The sequence below is a fragment of the Cnephaeus nilssonii genome (genome assembly GCF_951640355.1).
Source record: "Cnephaeus nilssonii genome assembly, chromosome: 5".
NCBI lineage: Eukaryota > Metazoa > Chordata > Mammalia > Chiroptera > Vespertilionidae > Cnephaeus > Cnephaeus nilssonii.
The window spans coordinates 79822766-79844180 of NC_137076.1; the positions used below are offsets into that span (position 1 = coordinate 79822766).

Sequence of the window (21415 nt, forward strand, 5' to 3'; positions counted from 1 at the left end):
ACAGGCGGGATGGTGGAACATGTGAGGGGGTGGCACTAGGCCAAGGCATGGTGCCAGACAGGGCTGCAGGACTGCGAGGCTTGGGTCACGAGCTGGGGCCCGATCCCTGCAGGCCACCCTGAGGGACCCCACCTGTGCACGAATTTGTGCACTGGGCCTCTAGTGTTAATATAAGATTCTAAAATACAATAGCAAAATAAATCACACAGCCCCTATTGTAACTCATATTGATCTCCTCAGGCTATAATGTTAGGGCAATTGTAGGATATCCATGTTAAGAAACAGGCTGACCAGTGTAGTGGTAACCTTACTCTACTATAATCTTCATTGGCTTCTTCCCTTCACAAATCATTGCTAATCAAATTGGACTGGTTTGCTATTTTAATTCATCTGGACCTTCCCCATTTTCCCCTCACAAGCTTATTTATATAATACTAGAGGCCCGGTGCACAAAATTCAAGCACTGGTGATGTCCCTAGGCCTGGCTGGCAATCGGGGCCAATCAGGTTTCCCTCCTCCCTGCCTTTTCCTGCCCTCACCACCTGCGTCCACCACCACCCACCTATAGTTCCCCAGCCCGGGCCCGGCCCCAATCAGGTGATCGGGGCCTGCCAGCCAGGGGGAGGGGCAAACCGCCACCGCGGTGGGTGGGCGGCAGGCCAATTGGGGCCTGCCAGCCAGGGGAGGGATGGGGGGAGGGACCCGGGAGGTTGGCCACTGGCCCCAAGGAAGGAGCCGGCCCTCGGCCCCCTGGGAAAGGGGCCATGTCTGCCACCACCCACCCCTGGTTCCCCGTCCCAGCCCAGACACCTGGCCTGGCCACGATCAGGCGATTGGGGCCTGCCGGCTGGGGGTAGGAACCAGGAGGTTGGCCAGCAGGCCCCATCGGCTATCAGGGCCTGCAGGCTGGGGGCAGCTCCTGCATTGAGCATCTGCCCCCTGGTGGTCAGTGCAGGTCATAGTGACCTGTCATTCCGTCGTAATGGTTGCTTAGGCTTTTATAGATGTTTTGTGGCTAATCTTAATTTGGGATAGGTTGTCAACCAACTAGCAATTTCCTGGTTTCACATACAATTCTGCCTCATGGCCCTACTCAGTTGTTAATAATGTCCTCTGTGCTTTTCTTGAGCTTGTTGAGCTCAAGATTAAGAGGGCCATCTAATCAGTTCTGGCTCACATTCTCCCTGGGGATCCTTGGGTGTGAGCAACTGTGCTCCAGTGGTTTTTAGTAGCTAATGTAACAAATTAATAAACAGTTAGGTTTTTTAAGAAACTGAAGCAGATGATCCTGCTTCGTTCTTGTTCATTTTGGAGCCATGATGTAATGAGTCCTCTCTGTTTTCTAAGAGCTCAGTACCACAAGTGGCACTGAAGGCTGCCAAATCATGAGCCTTACAGATCCTTTTTTCTCTCTCAGCTCAGACATATTTCCACATACTGCCAAATTACTGTAATGCAATAAACTTGTAGATTATAAATTTAGGCATTGTAACCTAATGACTAAGAGCAAAGACTAGCCAGATTTCTTGTGAATCCAGTAAATCGTGGGCAAGTCACTTAACCTTTCTGTGACTTGGTTTCCACTGCTTTAAAATGGTAGTATTAACAATATTTGTCTTAGGATTGTGTGATTAGTTAATATACATCAAGCACTTAAGACAATTTCTGGCACATAGAAAGTTCTATTAAAGGGATTATTATTCATTTTGTTGGAACTTTTCTTAGGGAACATGCACATTAAAACTACTCTGATGTTTAATTAGAGAGCCAGGCACCTGCATTATAGGTAGAAATGAAAGTTTCAAAGCATTGCTACTTCCTTTTGAAGTCCTTGGGACAAATGATCACCCCAGGGCCTATATGGTACAGTTTTAGGGTAACTAAAGTCATCCTGTTTTTATTTTTGGGCCATTACTGAAACAAGGCATATGAGAGAATTTTTCTGGTTCTTGTGCTATGTCAGTATTTCTCAAACTTTTCCGTGTCATAAAGTTTTATTTATTCAGTATATGGGAATGCAGAGATGGGGCTGGCTGCCGGTGGCTGGAGTTTATGTCAGTTGATCCAGCTTTTGCCCAGATACCCAGAAGGCTGACGGGATCAGTATTTCAGCATACTGTGACCTCTTAGTGTCCCACACCAGTTGGGAAGTTCCACTCTCACTTATAATATGGCTAAGGAATTCTACTCAAAATCCATATATTGACTTTTTAACCCAGTTTACCTTTCCCCTGAAGACGCTCAAATAGGTCACAAAAAGGGAAACCAAATAGTTTGGTTTTCCTTCGGTTAAAGCATATAAGAATGTGATTTTTCAATCCTCTTACAAAAGCCATAGACTAACACATCCTACCTTTTCTGGGAGTAATTTTTCAGACTTTGGTGCACACAGTCCCAGTTTCTCTATTTTCTGAAATATCTTCTGGAACTGGAAGCTGATCTTTTGACCTTGAAGAAAATCCTTTGAAGACTGGGCAGATAGGAATGTATTTCAGAAAGGCAATCCTTTTTATCATGTTCATCCCAATGGGGAAATCGTAGCTTTTGAGACTGGTAGACATCTCACTGTTGGCATGGGCCCCAGCTTTCCACTGTATCAGGCCTCTTTCCTCTGGGCTTCCTGGAAAAGGACAGTGGGACCACATATCAAAGCCAGTCACCATCAGCTCCTGCCCTTCCCATCTAGTTCTGAAGCAGACTTCTGGAATTGTCTTGACTCTCAAATACTGTCTGGTTCTAAAAACGGTTGAATTTGTTTTTTCAGCTGCTGACTTGGCCAGAGCTCTAGGGAACCCTAAAGAATATGGTTATAATTAGTGTTGATTGTGTACCTGTAATGTGCCAGGTTCTGTGCTAAGTGCCTTAATTTCATTATCTTATTTCTTCAAAATATATCTGAAGGAGGTTAAAGGCACTATTGCACAAAATTTTATGATGAAGAAACTGGCAGAAAGGTTAAGTAATTGTCATCCTACATCTTGAATATGGGGCTAGTGGTCGGCAAACTCATTAGTCAACAGAGCCAAATATCAACAGTACAACGATTGAAATTTCTTTTGAGAGCCAAATTTTTTAAACTTAAAACTTCTTCTAACGCCACTTCTTCAAAATACTCGCCCAGGCCGTGGTATTTTGTGGAAGAGCCACACTCAAGGGGCCAAAGAGCCGCATGTGGCTCGCGAGCTGCAGTTTGCCGACCACGGGGCTAGTGTATGCTGGGCTATTGGATACCATAAAGTGCCCAGACTCTGCTCTGGGGGCAGGTTGGTGTATATTGAAACACTATAATCAGTGTTAATATGATTTTATATTTGGAAAATAAACTCTTGTTTTTATAATACAACCTCAGAAAGTCAAGGTAAGTAAAATTTTCAGTAGTGGTGGCAGGAAATTTTTTACAAGTAGGGGAATTTGCCCTACAAAGTGGGGAGGTGTGCATGAGATCTCTGAGGTTTTCACAAGAGGGCTGGTTGATGAAGACTGGCACAGTGGAAATCTATGGTGAGAGAGATTTCTATTTGCTGGCAACCCAGCTTGAGACCCCCATGAGTAATGCAAATGAAATGTGTCCTAGACTCAGAGGGGAGGGCACTAAGGGGGGGCTGGGGTCCTCAAGGAAGAGTACTTGGAGGAGTTACTGTTTGACCTGGGCCTGGCTGCACAAAGAGCACAGGTAGGCAGAGTGGAAGGGGAAGAGATGATGTGGCACAGGACTCTGTAGGCTGATTGCACCTCCTCCCCATCACTGCTAGGACACACAACAGGTAGCCCAGAGTTCCCTCCTCTTTTGTATCCCTCCCTAGCTGTAGTGCTCTCTTCTTTTCCAAGTCCCTTCCATTCTAGACACCAGGAAACCCTCCAGATCAGCGATCGCCAACCTTTTGGACCTCACGGACCACCAGTGGTCCACGGACCACCAGTTGGCGACTGCTGCTCCAGATGACTCCAGCCCAGGCTTATTGATCTTACTGCTTTAAATTGCTTTAAACTCAGTTTTATTTCCTGTCTTGTGCTAGGAGCTCCTCAAAACAGACAAACACTTTTTTTTTTGGCACATCTCCTTTAGTGTCTAATCCAGAGCCAAACTGGTAAGTTCCTCTACCATTTGGACTAAATTGGCTTCCTCTCTAAGGTTGGGTTGTGGCTAGGTAAAGAGAAAGAGCAAATGCAAAGTGGTATATCAGCAAAGTGTTCTCATCCCACAAAAGAAAACTGATTCCATGGTAAGGACTTGAGTTCTGAGCTAGCCAGACCTGGGTTGGAATCCAAGTTGTACTACCTTAGGCAAGTGATTTCACTAATCTGAGCTTCAGATTCTTCATCAGTGTATGTTGAAAGACTGTTGAAGACTATGTGGTATAATATATAATCTAGCAAGGATGGTTGCTGATGGGCAGTTGGATTGAAGGATGGGATGTGAGGAACTTCACTAGGCAGTGTAAGACTGTTAACATCTGGTTAGCTTAATCCAGCCACCCACATCACAGAGAAGTCCTCAGTTTATAGCTCCCCACCTGATGCCCTCCATCTCCCCAGATTCCCTAGGCTTCGAGGCTGCAAGCTTCCTGTTTCAGGTTCACAGGATGGGCTGCTCCAGTCCCCAGCCCAGCTTCCTCTACATGAGGAAAGGTGGGTACCATGTTCAGTTACCACCCATCCATCCAATGGGTAGCTGTTACCAAAAGCTCCCTCATCATCTGATACTGTCTAAAAGTGCCGGGAGCCCTGGCCCTTGCCTGCCCACACGCAACTCACCAGCTGTGCATAGCCAGCCTCTGACTTGTATCTTCAGAGAGAGGGAAGCAAGTGGGGTCTGCAGCCATGTTTAAATTGGCAAATGGTGGGGGATAGAGGGCCGTCCTGCTGTTCCCATCCCTCATCGCCCTGGACTGATGCAGTCTTGACCCTTTCTCCATGGAGCTTTCCCTGGTCTTCCAGTTCCCCTGAAACCTTCCAGCAGAGGTCATGTGGTGCACTGACTGATACACAGGCCACAGGCTGCATCAGATGGACTTTGTTAAAATCCCAGATTTGCAGAGTTACAAATCTGCAAAAGTTGTGACCTTCAGTGAGTACTCCATAGTCTGCCTCACAGAATAGTTTTTGAGGATGAGATGCTTAGCTCCAGCCTGGCCCTTAGAAGATGTTTGGTAAATGTTAACAATGTTGGTTACTAGTTAGGACACCTGGTGACATTTATTTTTTATATGTTTACTGGGCACATAAATGTGGTCTAGGAGGATTCTCGGGAACACGCACAAAGTATCCTCCACAGTCCCTCCAAAAAGCCCTAATTATAGCAAAGAAAGTTAGGGCTCTTCCTATTAGCCACTGTTGCAGGCTGCTTGCATTGGAGTGAGTTTTGCCAAAAAAAACTAAAGCTGCATTTGTATCTGTCCTAATAAAGCAAAGGCACCCCTCATCCCAGTGGCTATCAAAAAATGGAGAGGAAAAGACAAGGGCCCTGGAGTGACTCCTAGCCCCACCCTCTTCAGGACCTATGAGGCATGCCTGTGCCTGTCTGGCCAGTGGTTTCTCCCTACAGCCAGTGGGCACTCCACCAGCCCATCTGTTCCCTGCTTCTCCCTACCTACATCGCTTGGACGCGGACCCAGCCACAGCTCGGGTTCAGGAGCCATCTGTGGAAATGGAGAGGAGCCAGCCTCATTCTGTTTGCCTCCCAGGGCTGACGCATACCTGGCACTGTGTTGTCCAGTAGGAAAGCAAGGCACCCACCCACGAACATCTCCGTGGTCAGTAGCACAGTCAGAATCTGGTCCACTTCAGGAATACCTGTGGAATATGCCAAGGGCCAGTAGGTGTCATGACCCACCCGGAGCACAGACCTCAGGGATTTCCCTCTGCTTGTGCAGCCTGCTGACTTCCCTGAGCAGGTATGGAGCTGGGTGGTGGGACACTATAAACCCCGACTTTCAAGCCTGCCTGTGCCTCTGCCTCTCCCACCGCTGGACTCATATCCCAGTTTTGCAAGTTCCTACTTGTCATGAGACAAATCATTTTAAGCCTCACTTTCCTCATCTCATGTGGAAACGATAGTATCTCACGGAGCTGCTGTGAAAATTAAATGAGCACATGTAAAGCTCAATACCTGTCCACAGGAAGTGTCTTGGTAAAGGACACCTGCTAATTAGCTTCTCAGCTGCTGATTAACATCCAGAATTGCGCAGTTGTTGCTCTAGCTGCGTGGAGCCTTTGAAAGTCAGACCCACCACCCCTACCCCACCCGCCATGACATTCAGACAGGTGGGGCACCTGTGTTGATGGCGCCGGGGTTGGACTCCAGGTAATTTGGCAGTGTAAGTCCAAAGAACATGGAGAATCCGAGCACGAAGAGGTTGCGGGAGGAGTTCATGTCCACGAACTGCAGGTTGGACAGCCCCACGGCGGTAATCATGCCTGAGTGCACAGGAGAACCGCTGGAGCGGCCCGGCGCGGGCTGGGTGGGCTCCACCATCAGCGACCCGCTCTGTCACCGGGATCCGCGAGCAGCACTCACCGAAGAGGGTGCAGAACATGCCCCCCAGGATGGGGTCAGGGAGCGAAGCGAAGAGGGCTGTGAATTTGCCAATGGTGCCCAGGACCAGCATGATGCCCGCACCATACTGCACCACGCGCCTGCTGCCCACCTGCCAGGGAGCCGGGGGGTGGGGCTATATCCAAGAGGCTAGGTGGGAAGGGGTGAGTTGTGGGGTGGGGTGGGCGGAGCCTGTGGTTAGAGGGAGGCTCAAATGGGCGGGGGCTTGATGCAGCGCGATGGAGGGGGGAAGGGGGTGCGGGAGGGGGCCTCTTAAACACCGGGTGGGGGTAGGCCAAAGTGTGGACCGGCTTGGGGCGGGGTCTGCGGCAAATGGGGTGGGGGTGGGGCTCTGTGCTCTTCTGGTTCGGTGAGGCACCTTGGTAATCCCCAGGACACCAATGTTGGGGCTGGACGAGGTGGACCCATTGCCGGTGCCCAACAGCCCTGCGATGATGCAGCAGATGCCTTCGGTGAAGATGCCCCTGTAAGAAAAATGAGCTGGGCGGATTTGGTCCAGGCTCTGCCCCATTTCCCTGGCTCAGATGCTGCAGCTATCTGTATTATACTCTCCCCTCCAGGGCAGAGGGAGGTCTGGGAGCCAGGAGCCAGGTCTGAGCACTAATGCAGCGCCTTGGCATTTACTCCCTTTGGCGATTCTGGGTTTCAATGTCCCCATCTGTGAAACGGGGGTAAGGAGTGCCGTCTCACAATCATGGGCGGACTGCATAAAAGAACACACGCTGAGGGCTAGGCACATGGAAGGTTGTCAACGACTAGTTTCCCTGGGACTCCATTATCTCCTCCACTGCTCACAACATTCAGGGTGAGAGGTGAGAACATCTATCCCCATATCATGAGTAAGGAAAATGAGGTCTGGAGAGTACTAGTGACTTGCTCAAGTGTACATCTTTTGGGACTCAACTCTGTCCCCACATTTGCTTCCTGAGTGGCCTCAGAGGGAATCAGATTGGGGAGGGCAGATGGGCATACCTGTTGATAGCATGTACTGGAGGGGGTGGTGCACCAGCTAGGCGGGCGCAAGCATAGTAATCTCCGATGGATTCAATGATACCCGCCAATGTGGCACTGAACATTCCGAGGACAGCAGCTGCAGTCACTGTGGGCAGGCCCCACTGACCTGGGTTGAGGGGAGACAAGAGGATGGATACAGTGCCCCTGTGTAGGTTAGGAGGTAGACCAGGCGGTTTTGGGGGGTGGGTGGCTAAAGGGATCTCAAGCTGGGGTGGGAGTTGTACAGTTGTGGGAGCTTATTTGGGACCACTCAGAATCACAAAGCTCTGGAGTGAGGCTTTGTCTTGAGTTAAACAGCACTCTGCCTGGCACACGATACATGTGCAGCTAATGCTAATTTTATCGTTAAGGGGCCCAGGTGGGGCTGCTCACAGGGGTAGGGGATTCGGATCCAGGGTGCAATAGCCATGATGTCCCCTCGGGCGTCCGTTCGTGCCTGGAAGCCATAGGCTGTAGGGTCTGTGGGCAGCACATCTGTCAGGGTCAGGACGTAGCAGAGCAGCCACACGGTCATGATGGCCAGCACAATCTGAAGCGGGGGAGTGGGGAGGGGCACACTGAGGACCCTGGAGGTCTTGTTCCAAGCTAACCAGCCTTTACCTCCGCCCAACACCTAGCCCCACCTCCAGCCCCAGCTCTAGATCCCAGCCCCAACACCTGCTCCAGTCTCTGGCCAGGATCTCATCTCTGCTCTGGCTCTAGTTCCCCTGCTTTTCCGGCCCTTGTCCCCCGCCTTGGCCCTAGACACAAGTTCAGCCCCTGCCCTAGCCCCAGCCCCAGCTGTCTGTCAGTTTCTCACAGGAAACATCTTGAAGATCTGGATGCGGAAGAGTCTGAGGCCCTTGCCCCAGCGGTAGACAGGCAGCAGGAAGGTGAGGTTGCGCAGGTACTGGGAGAAGAGGACGATCAGGAGAATGGAGCTGAGGGCAGAGGCACAAAGAAGAGATGGCTGGTAGGCCAGTCTGGGGGCAAAAGGCAGGGCTGAGGGGGAAGGAAATGTAGGGGTGAGGGGGCTGGGGCTGGGCAAGTATCGATCCTGGTGTCCGCTCACCAAGCTGAGATTCCCCAGTGGGAGCCAGCTCGGTCACCAGCAGCTTGGAAGACAGAGAGGCCAATGAGGGAGACCGTGGGGGTGACCGTGAGAGGCCCAATGTAGCTGAGCAGGGCCCCAGGCAGTCCCATCAGCCCAATCACCACTTCCACTATGCTGGACACCATGATTGCACCCTGGACCTGGAAGAGTGAAGGTCCGTTATAAGTCACTATGTAGAAGCCATGACCTCTACATTAAAAAAAAGAGGGAAAAAAGCCTCTGGACTAACCTGCCTGGCATCTCCCAATTTACCTGTGGCCCTTACCCCTATCTAGCCCCCTCCTCAGTCCTGTCTTCTGCCCTTCTACTCCACGTGGGAACCCACCTCTCTTATCCGTGGGTGCCAGATATGAGAGGTGTTCAGGGGCAGACTCCAGTTGCCATAGATCTCCTCTGGGGGCAGAGACAGCGACACACACACATGTGAACAGGGAACGGAGACACAGGGAGAGAAGATGCTGCTGCCATCAATGCATCCTGGTGTCTGGACCTGGGACAGTCACCCAGACCTCCATGCTTCTGGCCCCCCCCCCTCCAGCACACCCCAGAAGTGTGCCCACCTTCTGGGGGACATTTCCATCTCTCCAGGGCCAGGATGGCTTTAGCTGGGATCAGAAATGCAAAGGCGCTAGCCTGGAACAGCGGCAGCCTGGAAGGGAAGCACAGAGCAAGGGTGGGGTGCAGTGCGGGGCAGGGACACACAGACAGGGGAGGTGGGGAAAGAGGGGCACAGAGGGGGAGGCAGAAAGGATCACACAAAGGGACAGAGACATAGGGATAGGGCAGGGACAGAGCAGAGGGAAGTCATTGAGGCCCCAGGCAGGACTCTGTAACATTTTGGGGGCCCAAGGAAGAAAACAAATGGAGCCCCTGGCCCACACCTGCCCCTTTCCTTCTCAGCATGTTTCCTGCACTGTGAGGGGCCACATGCAGAGAAGTGGACAGCTTATTTCTTGCATCCAAGCTGCACTGACAACCTTCCCCCCTCCTCTCACCACACCACCATGCTCTGGCCACCTTGGGTTGTGCACAAGGGGCAGGGGCCCCCAGGAAGGTAGACTACTGAAGAGGCCAGGAGGCAGGGAAATGGGTGGTCCCCGAGTAGGACTTAATGAGTAGGGCTTAATCAGCCTGGTGAGTGGGCACCAGGCCCAATCCTTGCCCTGCTAAGGCACATTCCCTTATAGCCACAGACTCCTAGTCCTTGAGGGGTGCCAGGTACCAGGATAGGACTCCAGCTGCCTGGCTCTAAGGCTGGCCTGGGAGAAGAAGCAGCAGGTTGGGGCAGAGAGCAGCTTTTTTTGTCCCATGAGTCCTCTGAGAGAGACCACCTGCTCCAGCTGCTGCTGCTGCATTGTGTGTGTGTCTGTGTGTGTGGGGGGGTGGGGGTGGGAGTGGGGCAGCTCACCGGATGCCCATTGTGGTCTGGATGAGGGTGGTGATGCCCACGCAGGTGAAGATGGTGCCAATGAGCTGGCTGACCATGTGCTGGTCACGGCCCACACACAGCGCCTCAGCCAGGAGGAAGGGCACAGCGATGGTGCCACTGAAGCAAGTCAGGTAATGCTAGAGGGGGCGGGGGGAGTGCATGAGACCCACAGACCTCACATGGAAACAGGGCCCCCTGGCAGTTCTCATGCCTGCCTCAGTGGGCCTGAAGCTACGCTGCCCTAGGCCACATATCTACCCAGGATTGACATTCTCACAGGGAATTCCCAGAGGGCTACTGCTCACCTGGCTGGGCATTACGTACCTGCTCCCAAATTACTCCTGCATCTTCTGTGGAGTGGGCCCTCTTCCCTGTCACCGATACTTGCTCCCAGGGATTAATCCTCTCTTGGACCCCATAATCCTCTTCCCCCTCCCCCCCTGCTTGGTGCAGTCACTGTTGCTGACCTTAGGTTTCTCTTCCTGTTACCCAAGATAACCTTGGTGGCCAGGGAGGGGCTGGGGAGTGTGCAGTGGGGACGCTGTTGGGGGGATGCCCACCTGGAAGCCCAGCAGGATGCACAGATACCAGGGCGGCACATCTTCGATCTTGTACAGCATGTCGAACTTGGGCTCTGTGGGCAGGGACACCGGGGGGTCCTTCGTGGAGGTCCCTGCTAAGCCCAGGTCCTCATGCTGGGGGCAGCAGAGAACAGTATCTCAGGGTGGAGAGGTGGACACTGGAGAGTTGATTCTGCCCCGGAATCAATCAGGTACCTGAGTGGCCTGTCAGCTCCTCAGAATGGGGTCTGAGCCTGGGTTCCTCACCTCCCTCACGGCTCATACACCCAGCTGTCCCTTGGCCTGACTCTACCTGGCTCCCACCTCACATTGCTTTGTGCAGGGTGAGTCCACTGTGCTGGCTCCTGGAGCCCTCAGGACTCAGGCTTCCAGCCAAGGGAATGGGCCCCTAAGTCAGAAGGCCTGGGGGGACACACGAAAGGGGGCCAAGAGGGCCCAATCTGGTCCACCTCTGCCCTTTGGAGGTCCTTGGGGGGATAGGCTGTGTCCCTGCTGGCACTCAAGCTGGAGTCAGCGAGTCCCTAAGCTGAAGTCTCCTTCACTCCCGCTGCCACCTCCACCCCATCCCCCAATAGCCAGGCTCAGCCGAGGACAGTCACTCTTGATCAAGTTTATAAGAACCTTTGTCTCTGCCCTCCCAGGGAGAAGGCCTGTGTGCAGTTCCTCCAGCCCCCACCCCACCCTGCCCCTACCCAGCTCCCACTCATCTCCCAGCACCTGTGTCTGGCCCTCGGGTTCCTCCTGGGCCCTCATCTCTGGGACACAGGTGTGAGCAGTGCCTGAAGAGAAGAGGAGATGGCTATAGAAAGGCCAAGGAGGACTTTACTCCACATATCAGACATTGTGCGAAGTAAATCTGTAACCAGATCCCCAACTCCTATCGAGATTGCGAAACAGGTCCTGGGTGGAGGTAATGTATTAACTCTGGCCATAGTGGAGTGGTAAAGGCCGCCCAAGCCCTGCCACATTCACCTGCTGCCCGCACCTGAGCCTGAACATGGGACCTCGTCTTGTTTTCCAAGAAAGGGCCAGAGTGGGCAGTGAGGCATAGAACAGTCTTGGAAGTTTAGCAATCTCTGTTTGAGTGACAGAAGAAAGAGCAAAAATGGGCACTTACTATGTCACCATCTGAATATTAATAACAAGTTAATCACTATCATCATCATAACCACTCCCATTGAGGAATGACTGTGTGTCAGGCAACATCTCTGTATTGTTGTGTTTAACCCCAGGTGCTGGGCAGTCTTAACCTCCTTTACAGCTGATGGGGAGATGTGATCTGACAAGGTAGCAAGATTTTAGAAAACCATTCCTAAAATCCAGGCTGGCCCGAACTCCCGCGTTTATGCTGTAAATCATACAATAAGTGTAATAAGGCACCACCCTCCCCACCACCGCCACTCACCTCTCAGGGTCCCTGAGGCACACAACACATGAACCTCTGGAGGAGCTACCGAGGCTGGCCTGGCCTGGCCGTCCCCTGTGTCCAAGGATTCCCTTCCCCTCCCAGCCAGGACCCAATCCAAAACGAAAATGCAGGGCCCCTGTTCCAAAAGTATTATGAATTTTCAAGACAGTATTAGCAGAACAGTAAACACAGTCTGGAGCCTTTCCAAGTGCCAGACCCTGTGAGACCGCATGTCACACGGCCCCCGAAGCCAGCCCTAGCCCAGCCTGTCTCTGCCTCCTGAAAGGTCCAGCCCAGTCTGGCCATGGGGCCTGGAGCTGGTTGAGAGGGGCTTGGAGGGTCCGAGGGGCTGAGGTTCTGCTCCGAACAGTGCTGCCCCAGGCCCAGCCCCCCTGCTCCCCAGGGCCCACCTACTTCTGGGTTGTTGTGCCCATGGCCAGACCCGGCCCCGATGGCCCACGGGCAGCACCGCTCTCCAGCTGGGAAGTAGCTTCATGCCACAGCCCTGAGTCCGTCCGCCTGTCCAGCCTCCAGCCTGTTTCTCTGTCTGCCTGTTCTCTCCTCTTCCTTCTTGGCTTTCTGCTCCAAGGTTCCCAAAGTTGTCTGACCAGTTTGAAGTTTCAGAGCTGCTCCTCAGCACTTTCCTTCCCACCCTCTCCTCCCCAGTGCTCCCCAGGGGGCCCTACCTCCTCCAGTCCCCTAGGCACTCAGTTCAACCACACAGAGACAAAGCCTTGGGTTGCACAGGATCTCAGATATAATCACACAAAGGACTCACAACACCCAGACTCAGATGCAGACTCCACATAAACCCAGGGTGACGTCACAGGCTCCCAACTCCACACCCGATACAGCTCAGCAGTTCCTTGTGCCCTGGGTCCTTCCCTGGCGCCTCTGTGTTTCTTTTGGCGGGAGCACCACACAGCAGGGTGGCTCAGGCAGATCAGGAACAGGAGATAGAATATAGGGGGCTGGGCTGCAGTGTAGCTCAGGAAAGCTGGAGAGATCAAGGCATGCTTGGCGTACCCCTATTCCTCCAGCAATGACCTTTCCCCACTCCCCCAAATCTGAATCGCCTCTAAGTCCTACCACTTTTCAGCCTGGGACTTGTCCTGAGCCTCTTTTGTTGTCTAAGCCTTGATGTCTACATCTGTCATCTGGGGATTAGAGTCTGTTCTGTCCACCTCCCAGGGCTTTGAAGGCCCAGAGAGACACTCACAAAGGAAACTGCAAGTTGTCACATCAACTGACCCAGGTAGGCCCCAGGGGGGGCCCTTTTCTCCATTTGCTAAGGGAAGAGCCCCAGGACAGAAGGACTTCCAGGGAGAGCAGGACTTAGAGCCAAGATGCTGAAACGAGCCTGTTCCAGGAACCCTGTCCCACCCCGTCCCAGGCAGGCACCTAGGGCCCAACCATGCCAGCTGGGGTCAGAGACAGAGTCTAGAAAGTGAGCAGCTGCCGGGTGTAGACCTAGTGAGACTGCTGTTCTGGGCGGGGGGGGGGGGGGGGGGGGCACCAACAGCTGATAGCACCCAGTGGTTGCAGTAGGCGTGTCCACAAGGTGGCCTGCTTGTGGAGTTTCCCACGGTTTTTCTTCTTTCTCATGATGGATCTGGGGTTTCCCATTCACACAACTGGATCTGTATGTCTTTGACTGCTCACTGACATTCCTAACCACGACAGATCTCACTTACTCCTGAGGAATTTGCAGGGATGTGTATTTGGCCCTCTCTAGGAGCAACATCAGCAGGAACACCAATATCTGTCCTCCCAGCCCCCCAAGCACATTTTGCAGAGAGAAGGAATTGACGTCACTGAGTTTTATTTGAATCCAGAGGGGAAGGCCTTGCCCTCCCCCCCCAACCCCCCCCCCTCTCCGCCCAGGCCCCAGCGCCCCAGAGCTGGAGGAGTAGAGAGAGTGGCAGCCTAGATGAGCAAGTTCTCCTTGTCCTCAGCAGCCTGCAGAAAGTAGGGGGACAGATCCAGAAGAAGCTCCCCTGTGTCTTCAGGGGCTGACCACAAAGGGGAAGCAGGAGTTGGACTAGAGCTCTGCCCTTGTGACTGGTGCCTCCTCTGAGCAGACTCCACGGGGGCCTCCACACAGCAATGCCTTCAGAGCCCCTTGGCCTTGTTGATGGGCTTCATAGATCTGGTCTTCTCCAAACTCCCCCAGGTAGTGCAAACATGTCGTGGAGAGCCTAGGAGAGTCCAACTGGAGCTTCAAACGCTGCCGGCCCACAGGGGGCAGACGAAGGTTCCAAGGATCCATCTCACCTCCACCCTCCCGTCCTACCTGGTAGGCCAGGGGCCTCCTGTGATCATCACACTGATGCTGGGCTCTGGCCCATTGTCCAGTCCCGGGCCCATGAGATGTTTCACCTGGTTCACTTCTCGGACCCCGTAGCTGGAGACAGTGAGGACACAGCATCAGTGAGAGCCTGGCCAGTGGAGACCTGTCTCCACATGAAACTGGGCACACTGGGCCTTTGCTGAGTTCAGTGCCCAGATTCTGATCCTCCCTGATGGAAAACGGAGGGCCAGAGAGGGGAAGCTCCTGGACCATGAACTTGTCCCTTGGCCACCTACCCTTCTACTTGCCCCTAGCTCTAGAGCTCACACTTGGTCCCAACCAGCCCCCTAGCTTGAACCAGAGCCCTAGTGGAGAACGTGTGTGGTATGAGTGGGAGAGTGGGGACCTCCACCCTCCATCCACCAAGCCCTGCCCCTGGAGGAGGAAGGTAGGGACCGGATTTTCAACTCACTCCTGCCAGGTCTGGGAGCAGCTCTGTTCCAGGACGTCTGTATATACCGACTCACTCAGCTCCTGACGCCCCCCAGGGGTGTGAAGCTTGGCCTCTGCCTTTGCCAGATGTTGCCACATCTGGAACAAGGAGGGGTTGAGAGTCAGGGTTTAGGGACTGCTCAGTGTGGGGGAGGGGAGGACAGGAACCTGGGCCTTTGGGGGAGAATGAGGTGGCCAAGGGAGCTTTTCGAGCAGGAAGCACCTGTGAGGCAGGCCTCAGGCTCTTCCCCCAGGCCCCCAAAGCTGGGACCTGGCCAGCCGAGGCAGGATCCACGTTCCTGGGACGGAGTGGGTGGGTGGGAAATGCTGAGGTGGAAAGTTAGCTTAGGCACAGGGGTCTCTCCCCCAGGGCACACCTGCCCATCAGCAAGTGCTATTTTAAACCACAAACACAAGGAAAGAAAAAAAAAACACACCACAGCCCACTCTTTAATGACATGAGTACTCATAGGTACTCAGGCACACTTGACAAGTTTGTGTGTGAACTCACACACACACATACTCATATATTCATACACTCAGCACATGCACACGTACACCAATGCTCCTCAGTCATATTTTAGAAAGAAGTCCAGGCCTGAGGATGGGCCTGGAAAGGGAGGAGTCTGAGACGACAAACTAACGACTCCCTGGAGTCTCAAGATACCGTGGGGTGTCCCAGATTGTCCAGTCTCTGCTGGGCAGACAGATGAGCAAACTGAGGCATGGAGGTGAAGATGGCAATATCATGGAAGGCTGAGTCTAGCTGGATGCCTGGGGGTGGGGGTTTGGAGATGGGTCAAAGGCCAGTGGCGGAATCTGAGGTAGATGGAGGGTTCTGGCTTGGGGAGGACTGGGCAGGGGAACTGCTGGGGGAAGGGACTCACCTGGTAGGCCACCGCCCTGCAGGCATCACAGCGAAGGTGGGCAGGCATATGAGCTGAATACTTCTCCTCATCGTCCAGCTGTGGGGCAGTGGCTGTGAGCGAAGCCCTGTTCCCAAGGCCCCCTGGGATAGCCCAAGCCCCCCAGAGTAGCAGTAGCAGTGGCAGTGACAGCCTCATGGTTTGTGGCGCCGGCTCAGTGAGCACGGGCTGTGGTTGGGATGTAAATGTACTTGTGTGTGCAGTGGGGACCTCCCCGGAACGCCTGGCCCAGACCAATGGGGAACTGACACCTCACCCCTCCCGTTTTCTCCCTTCCCCCAGGAGACACCACATGTGCACCTCCTCTGGTGGGACCCCAGCTCCAGCCAACTCAGCTCCAGTTCACAGGTGGAGAACAATGAGGCAAGGAGAGTGGCTGGGCCTGGGCAAGGACACATGGGGGCTGACATCTCCCAAGCCTGGGATCGGGCCACATGGCAGGGACTGTGCAGAATACCTTGGGAGAGGAAGTGGTTGGTTACTGTCATCTTTGGTCTAACCCCAAGGACACAAAGGCTCAGAGAGAAGTGACAAATCCAAGGCCGCATACCTAGAGGGGCTGTGCGGAAATTGGAACCCAGGCCTGACTGACCCCGAAGCCCGCTGGCCACTCAGCCAGCAGGAGGAATGATGTCAGCCTAAGGGTCCCCTCCCTGGGAGGCAAATTCACTGAAGTAGGAACACCACTGTGTATGAAAGACACTCATGGTCTTCTTCCCTGAGCCCTATACCCAGGCTGTACCTGGGCATGAAAGGGCATTGTGGGGGTGTTAAAGGGCCACAGCAGGAAATCAGACACCTTACACCAGTTGTTCCAGCCATCGTAGCTCATTGGGTCAGTGATTTATTGCTCACCAGGATGAGGTGACGAGCCCAGGGCCCTCCATGTTATTGGAAACAGCATCTCCAACTATAAAAAGATGTCCAGGTTTATCTGGCTCATAGTTCTCCCAGTCAACTTCTAGTTCAAGGCAGGGGGGTAGGGACTCCAAAGGACCCAGGCCCCCAGGGGCATGGAACTTAAGGACGGCATCCATCTCCATCCCTAACGCTGCTTCTAATGGCCACTCTTCCCCAAACTCATCACATCACATACTTGTCCAGCAAGGCCCAGGCACTTCAAGCTTAGAACTTCACACAGAACCCATGCAAAGCACCTCCCACTCACTCCATGCATCTTCCTCCGCCCTCCTCAGAGGCTCTGGGAATCTTCGGGCAATTGGAACACATGCTCGGGTCCTGTCCCTTACTATGCTGTGACCAGCCTGCACAGCCAGCAGCTCGCTGGGCATGGTTTTACTGGGGGAGTAAAACCAGCTGAGGGGTCCAAGTTTCTCTGGCCTGCCCCACACGGAGGCATCCTTTCTACTGCCAGCCCTAACCAACCCTCTACCCCACCCAGAGGGGTCAAGAGGCTCCTCTGGGACAATAGCTAAACCATTCTCCCTGCTTGTAAGTCCTTCCTGATGACTCTGCTCCCTGCCCAGGATGGGGATGACTGAAGCCCCCATTCCTGGCCCCAGGAAGAGCCAGGTTAGCTCTGAGGGCTTAGAGAAGCCAAGTCAGAGGCTAGGGTTGAGAGGAGAATAAAGGACAGAGCTCCCAGGTAGGGACTACAGTCACTTCCCTCCCTCCCTCCAAGTACCCCCCATATCCCAGGCTGACCCTCCACAGCCCCTCCTATATTACTTCCCTGCTTCTTCTTCACCTGCTTGTCCCCACAGCTCCCTTTCTCAGACACAGCCTGGCCTGGCGGCACTAGCTACTTGCCACCACAGCCTCCCAGGCCAAGGCTTAGATCCTCTTCCAAAGAATAACAGATTTGACAGCCAGAGTCCTCCCTCCATCCCACTGGTGCTCACTAGCCTGCTCCACCTCACCTGGGCCCACCCTTCAGGGAGGGGCAGACAGCTACTACCTCTGGGGGCAGCCCGGTCCCCTGCTGCTCCTAGGGAACCCCAACAACTCTTCAGGTCAGTTCCTGGGGACAAATCCTGAGACTCCTCACTTTTACACACACATACACACACAAACACACCACACTCATGGGAATGCTTGGGAAAGGGGTGTAAAATGTTGTAGAAGGAAGGCAGTCACTTCCTGAGATCCAGTTCCATCAGCCCCCGGGGTCTCAGATACATTCTCTGAAGATAATTTCCGGTCTCAGGACTAGATGAGATGGGTAAAAAAGGTGAAAGAAAGGGGCAGGGGACTGGATGCCTGAACCTTAAAAGCCATCGACAGGCCCCAACACCATGGGGATCAGGGCCCTAGGGCCTCACACAGGGAACAAGGAGCTCTTGCCAGACTGGGCGGGACCCAAGCTGGTGGGAGGAGCGCAGAGGAGCAGAGGAGGTGCGGGGCTGGGGGTCCCACTCACTGGCAGGTAGTACATCCTCTCCAGGGGCCCCGCCTCGGAAGCCCAGGGTAGCTGGGCGCCGCTGTAGGCCGGCGGGCCTGGGGATGGTGGCAGGGAGAGGCCAGGGAGAGGCCCATACGCGGGCGGGTAAAGGCCGGGATTCAGGGCCAGCGGGGTGTAGATGCGTCGGGGTGGCCCCGGGGGCGAGGGCGGCAAAAACACCTCCACGTACTGCCCGCTCTCAGGGTCAAAGAGCAGCCGGAGCCGAGGCTGCCGCGGCGCCTCCACAAAGTAGTAGCGGCCGCTCTCGGGGTCCACCAGGACCTTCCCCGTGTTCGCGGCCCCGGGCGGCCGGCGTGCCCCTTGGGAGGCGCCTTCCAGGGACCGGTCCAGAGGCGGCGCCGAGGCTGCGCGGGGCTGGGGCGGGGCCATTCTGCCCGCCAGTGCCGGGGGCTCCCGCGGGTGGGGCGACTGGACCGCAGGGGCTGGCTCGGGGCCGGAAGGAGGAGTCTCCAATTGGGGTGCTCTCCCAGGGCTCGAGCTAGGGTGCGCCTGCGGGGAGCTGGGGCGGGATGGTCCGGATGGGTGGGCCCCTGCTGGCCCCACGGACGGCGGCTGGGGTAAGGAGAGAGCTCCACCGAAAGGGCCGATCGGACCCTCGCCGTCGGAGACGAGGCGCTGGGCCTCCATGACTCGGTTCTCCTCTCCAGGACCGCGCACCAGGGCCCCCCGGGTTTCCTTCAGTCCGTGGCCCAAGGCCAAGGCGCCCGGCAGGCGGATCTCAGAGCGCGCAAAGGGTTTCGCCGTGCTGTTCTCCGCCCGCCGCCGCAGGCCCCCGTTGGGCTGCGGAGCGCCCCGAGGGTGTGTGCTGGGGGGTGGCTCTGGAGGCTCGTAGGGGTGTGGCACGACCGGCAGAAAGTCCTTGAGATAAACGGACGTGTAGTGAGCCGGGGCGGGGGTCCCCAGCACCGGGGGCTCTGGCGTCTGGGATGCACCCCCCTCCTCCGGGCGGGGATCCGCGGGACCCGCAGGAGGCGCCGGCAGCCCTGGGCCGGGGGCTCCCGCCGGGAAGCTCGGCGCGTAGGTGGTCTTCACCATCTTGCGCAGGTCCCGGGGCCGCGGGAGAGCCACGCGCGGGCGTCCGGAGGCCGCTGGCCCAGGGCCCAAGGCTTCTGGGGGCGCGTCCGAATCCGTGGTGCCCATGAGGCGACCGAGGGGCGGCGCGGGGGCAGCCACCTCCGGCAGCGGCTGACTGTCTCGGAAGGCAGGATCCGGCTCGTCCCGTGTGGGGGGACTCGGAGCCTCTGTGAGCTCTGGAGTCCTGGGTGCGGGTGGCGTAGGCGGCGCCAGCTCCCCCTGGACCACGCCATTCAGAGCTCCCTGCGGAGAGCCTATCGAGGAACCCTGCATTTTGGGACCCCACCTCTCTTGGGGCGATGGACTCCACGGCCCAGTGGGACGATCCGGAGCCTCCCACGAGGACACGGCCGGCGGGGACGGGCTCCTGTTCCCCTCTGCGGCAGCTCCGATGGTGGGATGCTGAGCCTCCCACAGTGAAGGAGCTCCAGGGGACGGGCTTCTGGCCCTGGCGGCACCCGGATTCCACTGGGAAAGGGTCGGAGGGGAAGGGCTCCTTCGGCGGACAGTTTCCTCGACGGCGGGATCCTGCTTTTCCCAAGCGGAGGATGCCTTGGGGGAGGGGGGACTACTCACCCTCGGAGTAGCCCGATTCCGCGGGGACGGGTTCTGGGGGGGCGGGCAGTGAGCGCTCTGCAGGGTTCCATTGGGGGCCTGCCTCCGCGGGGATGGGCTCCTTGGCCTCACAGCCTTACTCGGAACTTCCCAAGGGTCCCCGGGCTCGAAAGGCCTCGGGACGGTTCGATCCGGAGTCTCTGCTGGGAACCTAGTTCTGAGTTCCTGGTTGTGCGCTTCTTGGGTCTTCTCCCCTGATTGCAGGAAGATGCTTGAACTAACCGGGCCCAGGGGCTCAGTCCCAGGTGCGGGCTTGTCGCGACGAATGGCGCGTTCGCGGAGGCTGGGCCAGGGCCGTGGGGCCCTGGCAGGGGCTGAACCATAGTGCACGCGGGGCGGGCGAGACCTGCCATCCTCCTGGACCTTTCGGGTACTGCGGGCCGGCGTCCGGGTCTCGGGCTCGGGCCGCTCCGCGGGCCTGAAGGTGGCGCCGCCGGGGGCCGCGGCCGCGGGGCTCAGTTTCCTGGCCAGAGCCGTCTGCACGAGACCCGCGGCGGCCTGCAGGCGGCCCAGCGACTCGTCCAGGGAGCCGGTGCGCAGGAGCGGGCGCGGGCGCTGTGCGCCGGCCTCCCCCTCCCGCGGGGGACTCCGGGGCCGGGGGCGCAGCTCGATCTGACGCTTGGGCACCGTCCGGGACCTGGCGGGCAGGGCACGCTCCTCCAGCGCCACCTCCACGCATTCGAACTGCGCCGGGGTGGCAGGACTCGGCCCGCGGGGCCACAGCTCCAGGTAGGTGGCCCAGCGGGAGCCACCGTCGGGGGGCTGGGGCTGCGGTGCGGCGGCGGCGGGAGATGCGGGCGGAGAGGGGCCGTGGAAAGCCCGCGCCGTGAGCTGCTGCACCTCTCCGTCCGCCGAGTCAGAGGGGCCGAACAGGGCCCCGGCGCCGAAGATGACTTCCATCTCCCCCGACGGCAGCAGGCGCAGCTGGGGCCGGGGTGGCCGCGGGCCTGCGCCCGGGCCTCGCGGGAAACCCGAGCCGGGCTGGAGCGGCTGGCGGCTATTCTGGGCGCTGATGGACAGGCGAAGCTGCTCACCCACCCCCAGCGCAGGGGCCACCCGGGGCCAATGTGCCCGGCCCTCCGCGTCCGGCCCAACGTCCGGGGGCTCTGGAGAACCGGGAGCCGTGTGGTAGGAGCCTGACGAACCGGAGGAGTCCTGGCGCCGCGCGGGGGCCGAGGGTGGTTGACCTGCGAGCCCGGGCAGGGCTGGCGGGGCGAGCGCGATCAGCATGGTGGGGCCGGACGCCGAGCTCTCCCTCCCTCGCATTCGCCTCCGCTGGTGCCGCGGACGCCCACGCTGTCCCCGCCCCGCCCGCGGCGGCCGTGGGGTCACCGCGCCTTAAAGCGGCCGCGTCCGCTCCCGAGCCGGCGGTGTGGCCAGCAGCAGAGACCTGGACGCTGGGCCTTCTTCTCCCAGGCCCCTTCTCCTCCGCGCGGGCTAGAGCGCCTTGGGTGGCACCCCAGGCTTTGGCTGACAGGTGTCCAAAGTGGAGCCAGGAGCTAGGCCCAACTCCAC

The 21415-nt window shown here is 56.6% G+C and overlaps 3 protein-coding genes across 3 annotated transcripts in view; all 3 read right to left on the reverse strand.

The window, feature by feature from the left end:
• The window catches only part of SLC23A1 (solute carrier family 23 member 1), a gene marked incomplete at its 5' end in the record, with an annotated part of 17202 nt that extends 4625 nt beyond the window's left edge, over positions 1-12577 (reverse strand). Inside the window, 15 exons of the mRNA XM_079770857.1 lie at positions 2354-2620; positions 5698-5793; positions 6274-6417; positions 6518-6647; positions 6915-7020; positions 7529-7676; positions 7943-8099; positions 8370-8490; positions 8622-8803; positions 8989-9056; positions 9224-9312; positions 10072-10229; positions 10653-10787; positions 11391-11452; positions 12496-12577. Coding sequence (XP_079626983.1) covers positions 2373-2620; positions 5698-5793; positions 6274-6417; positions 6518-6647; positions 6915-7020; positions 7529-7676; positions 7943-8099; positions 8370-8490; positions 8622-8803; positions 8989-9056; positions 9224-9312; positions 10072-10229; positions 10653-10787; positions 11391-11452; positions 12496-12577 — 1926 coding nt within the window. The 3' untranslated portion in view covers positions 2354-2372. The remainder of the gene's footprint in view (positions 1-2353; positions 2621-5697; positions 5794-6273; positions 6418-6517; positions 6648-6914; positions 7021-7528; positions 7677-7942; positions 8100-8369; positions 8491-8621; positions 8804-8988; positions 9057-9223; positions 9313-10071; positions 10230-10652; positions 10788-11390; positions 11453-12495) is intronic.
• Positions 12578-14122: 1545 nt separating this feature from the next.
• MZB1 (marginal zone B and B1 cell specific protein) lies at positions 14123-15927 on the reverse strand (the record flags this gene model as incomplete). The annotated part of the gene is made up of 4 exons (XM_079772682.1): positions 14123-14279; positions 14375-14485; positions 14844-14962; positions 15751-15927. The coding sequence occupies 4 exons, from the start codon at positions 15925-15927 to the stop codon at positions 14123-14125; spliced, it is 564 nt and encodes a 187-aa protein (XP_079628808.1).
• Positions 15928-17490: 1563 nt separating this feature from the next.
• On the reverse strand, positions 17491-21130 carry PROB1 (proline rich basic protein 1; the record flags this gene model as incomplete). The annotated part of the gene is made up of 1 exon (XM_079772436.1): positions 17491-21130. One exon carries the CDS (start codon positions 21128-21130, stop codon positions 18068-18070), a length of 3063 nt encoding a protein of 1020 aa, XP_079628562.1. The 3' UTR covers positions 17491-18067.
• Positions 21131-21415: the final 285 nt, after the last annotated feature.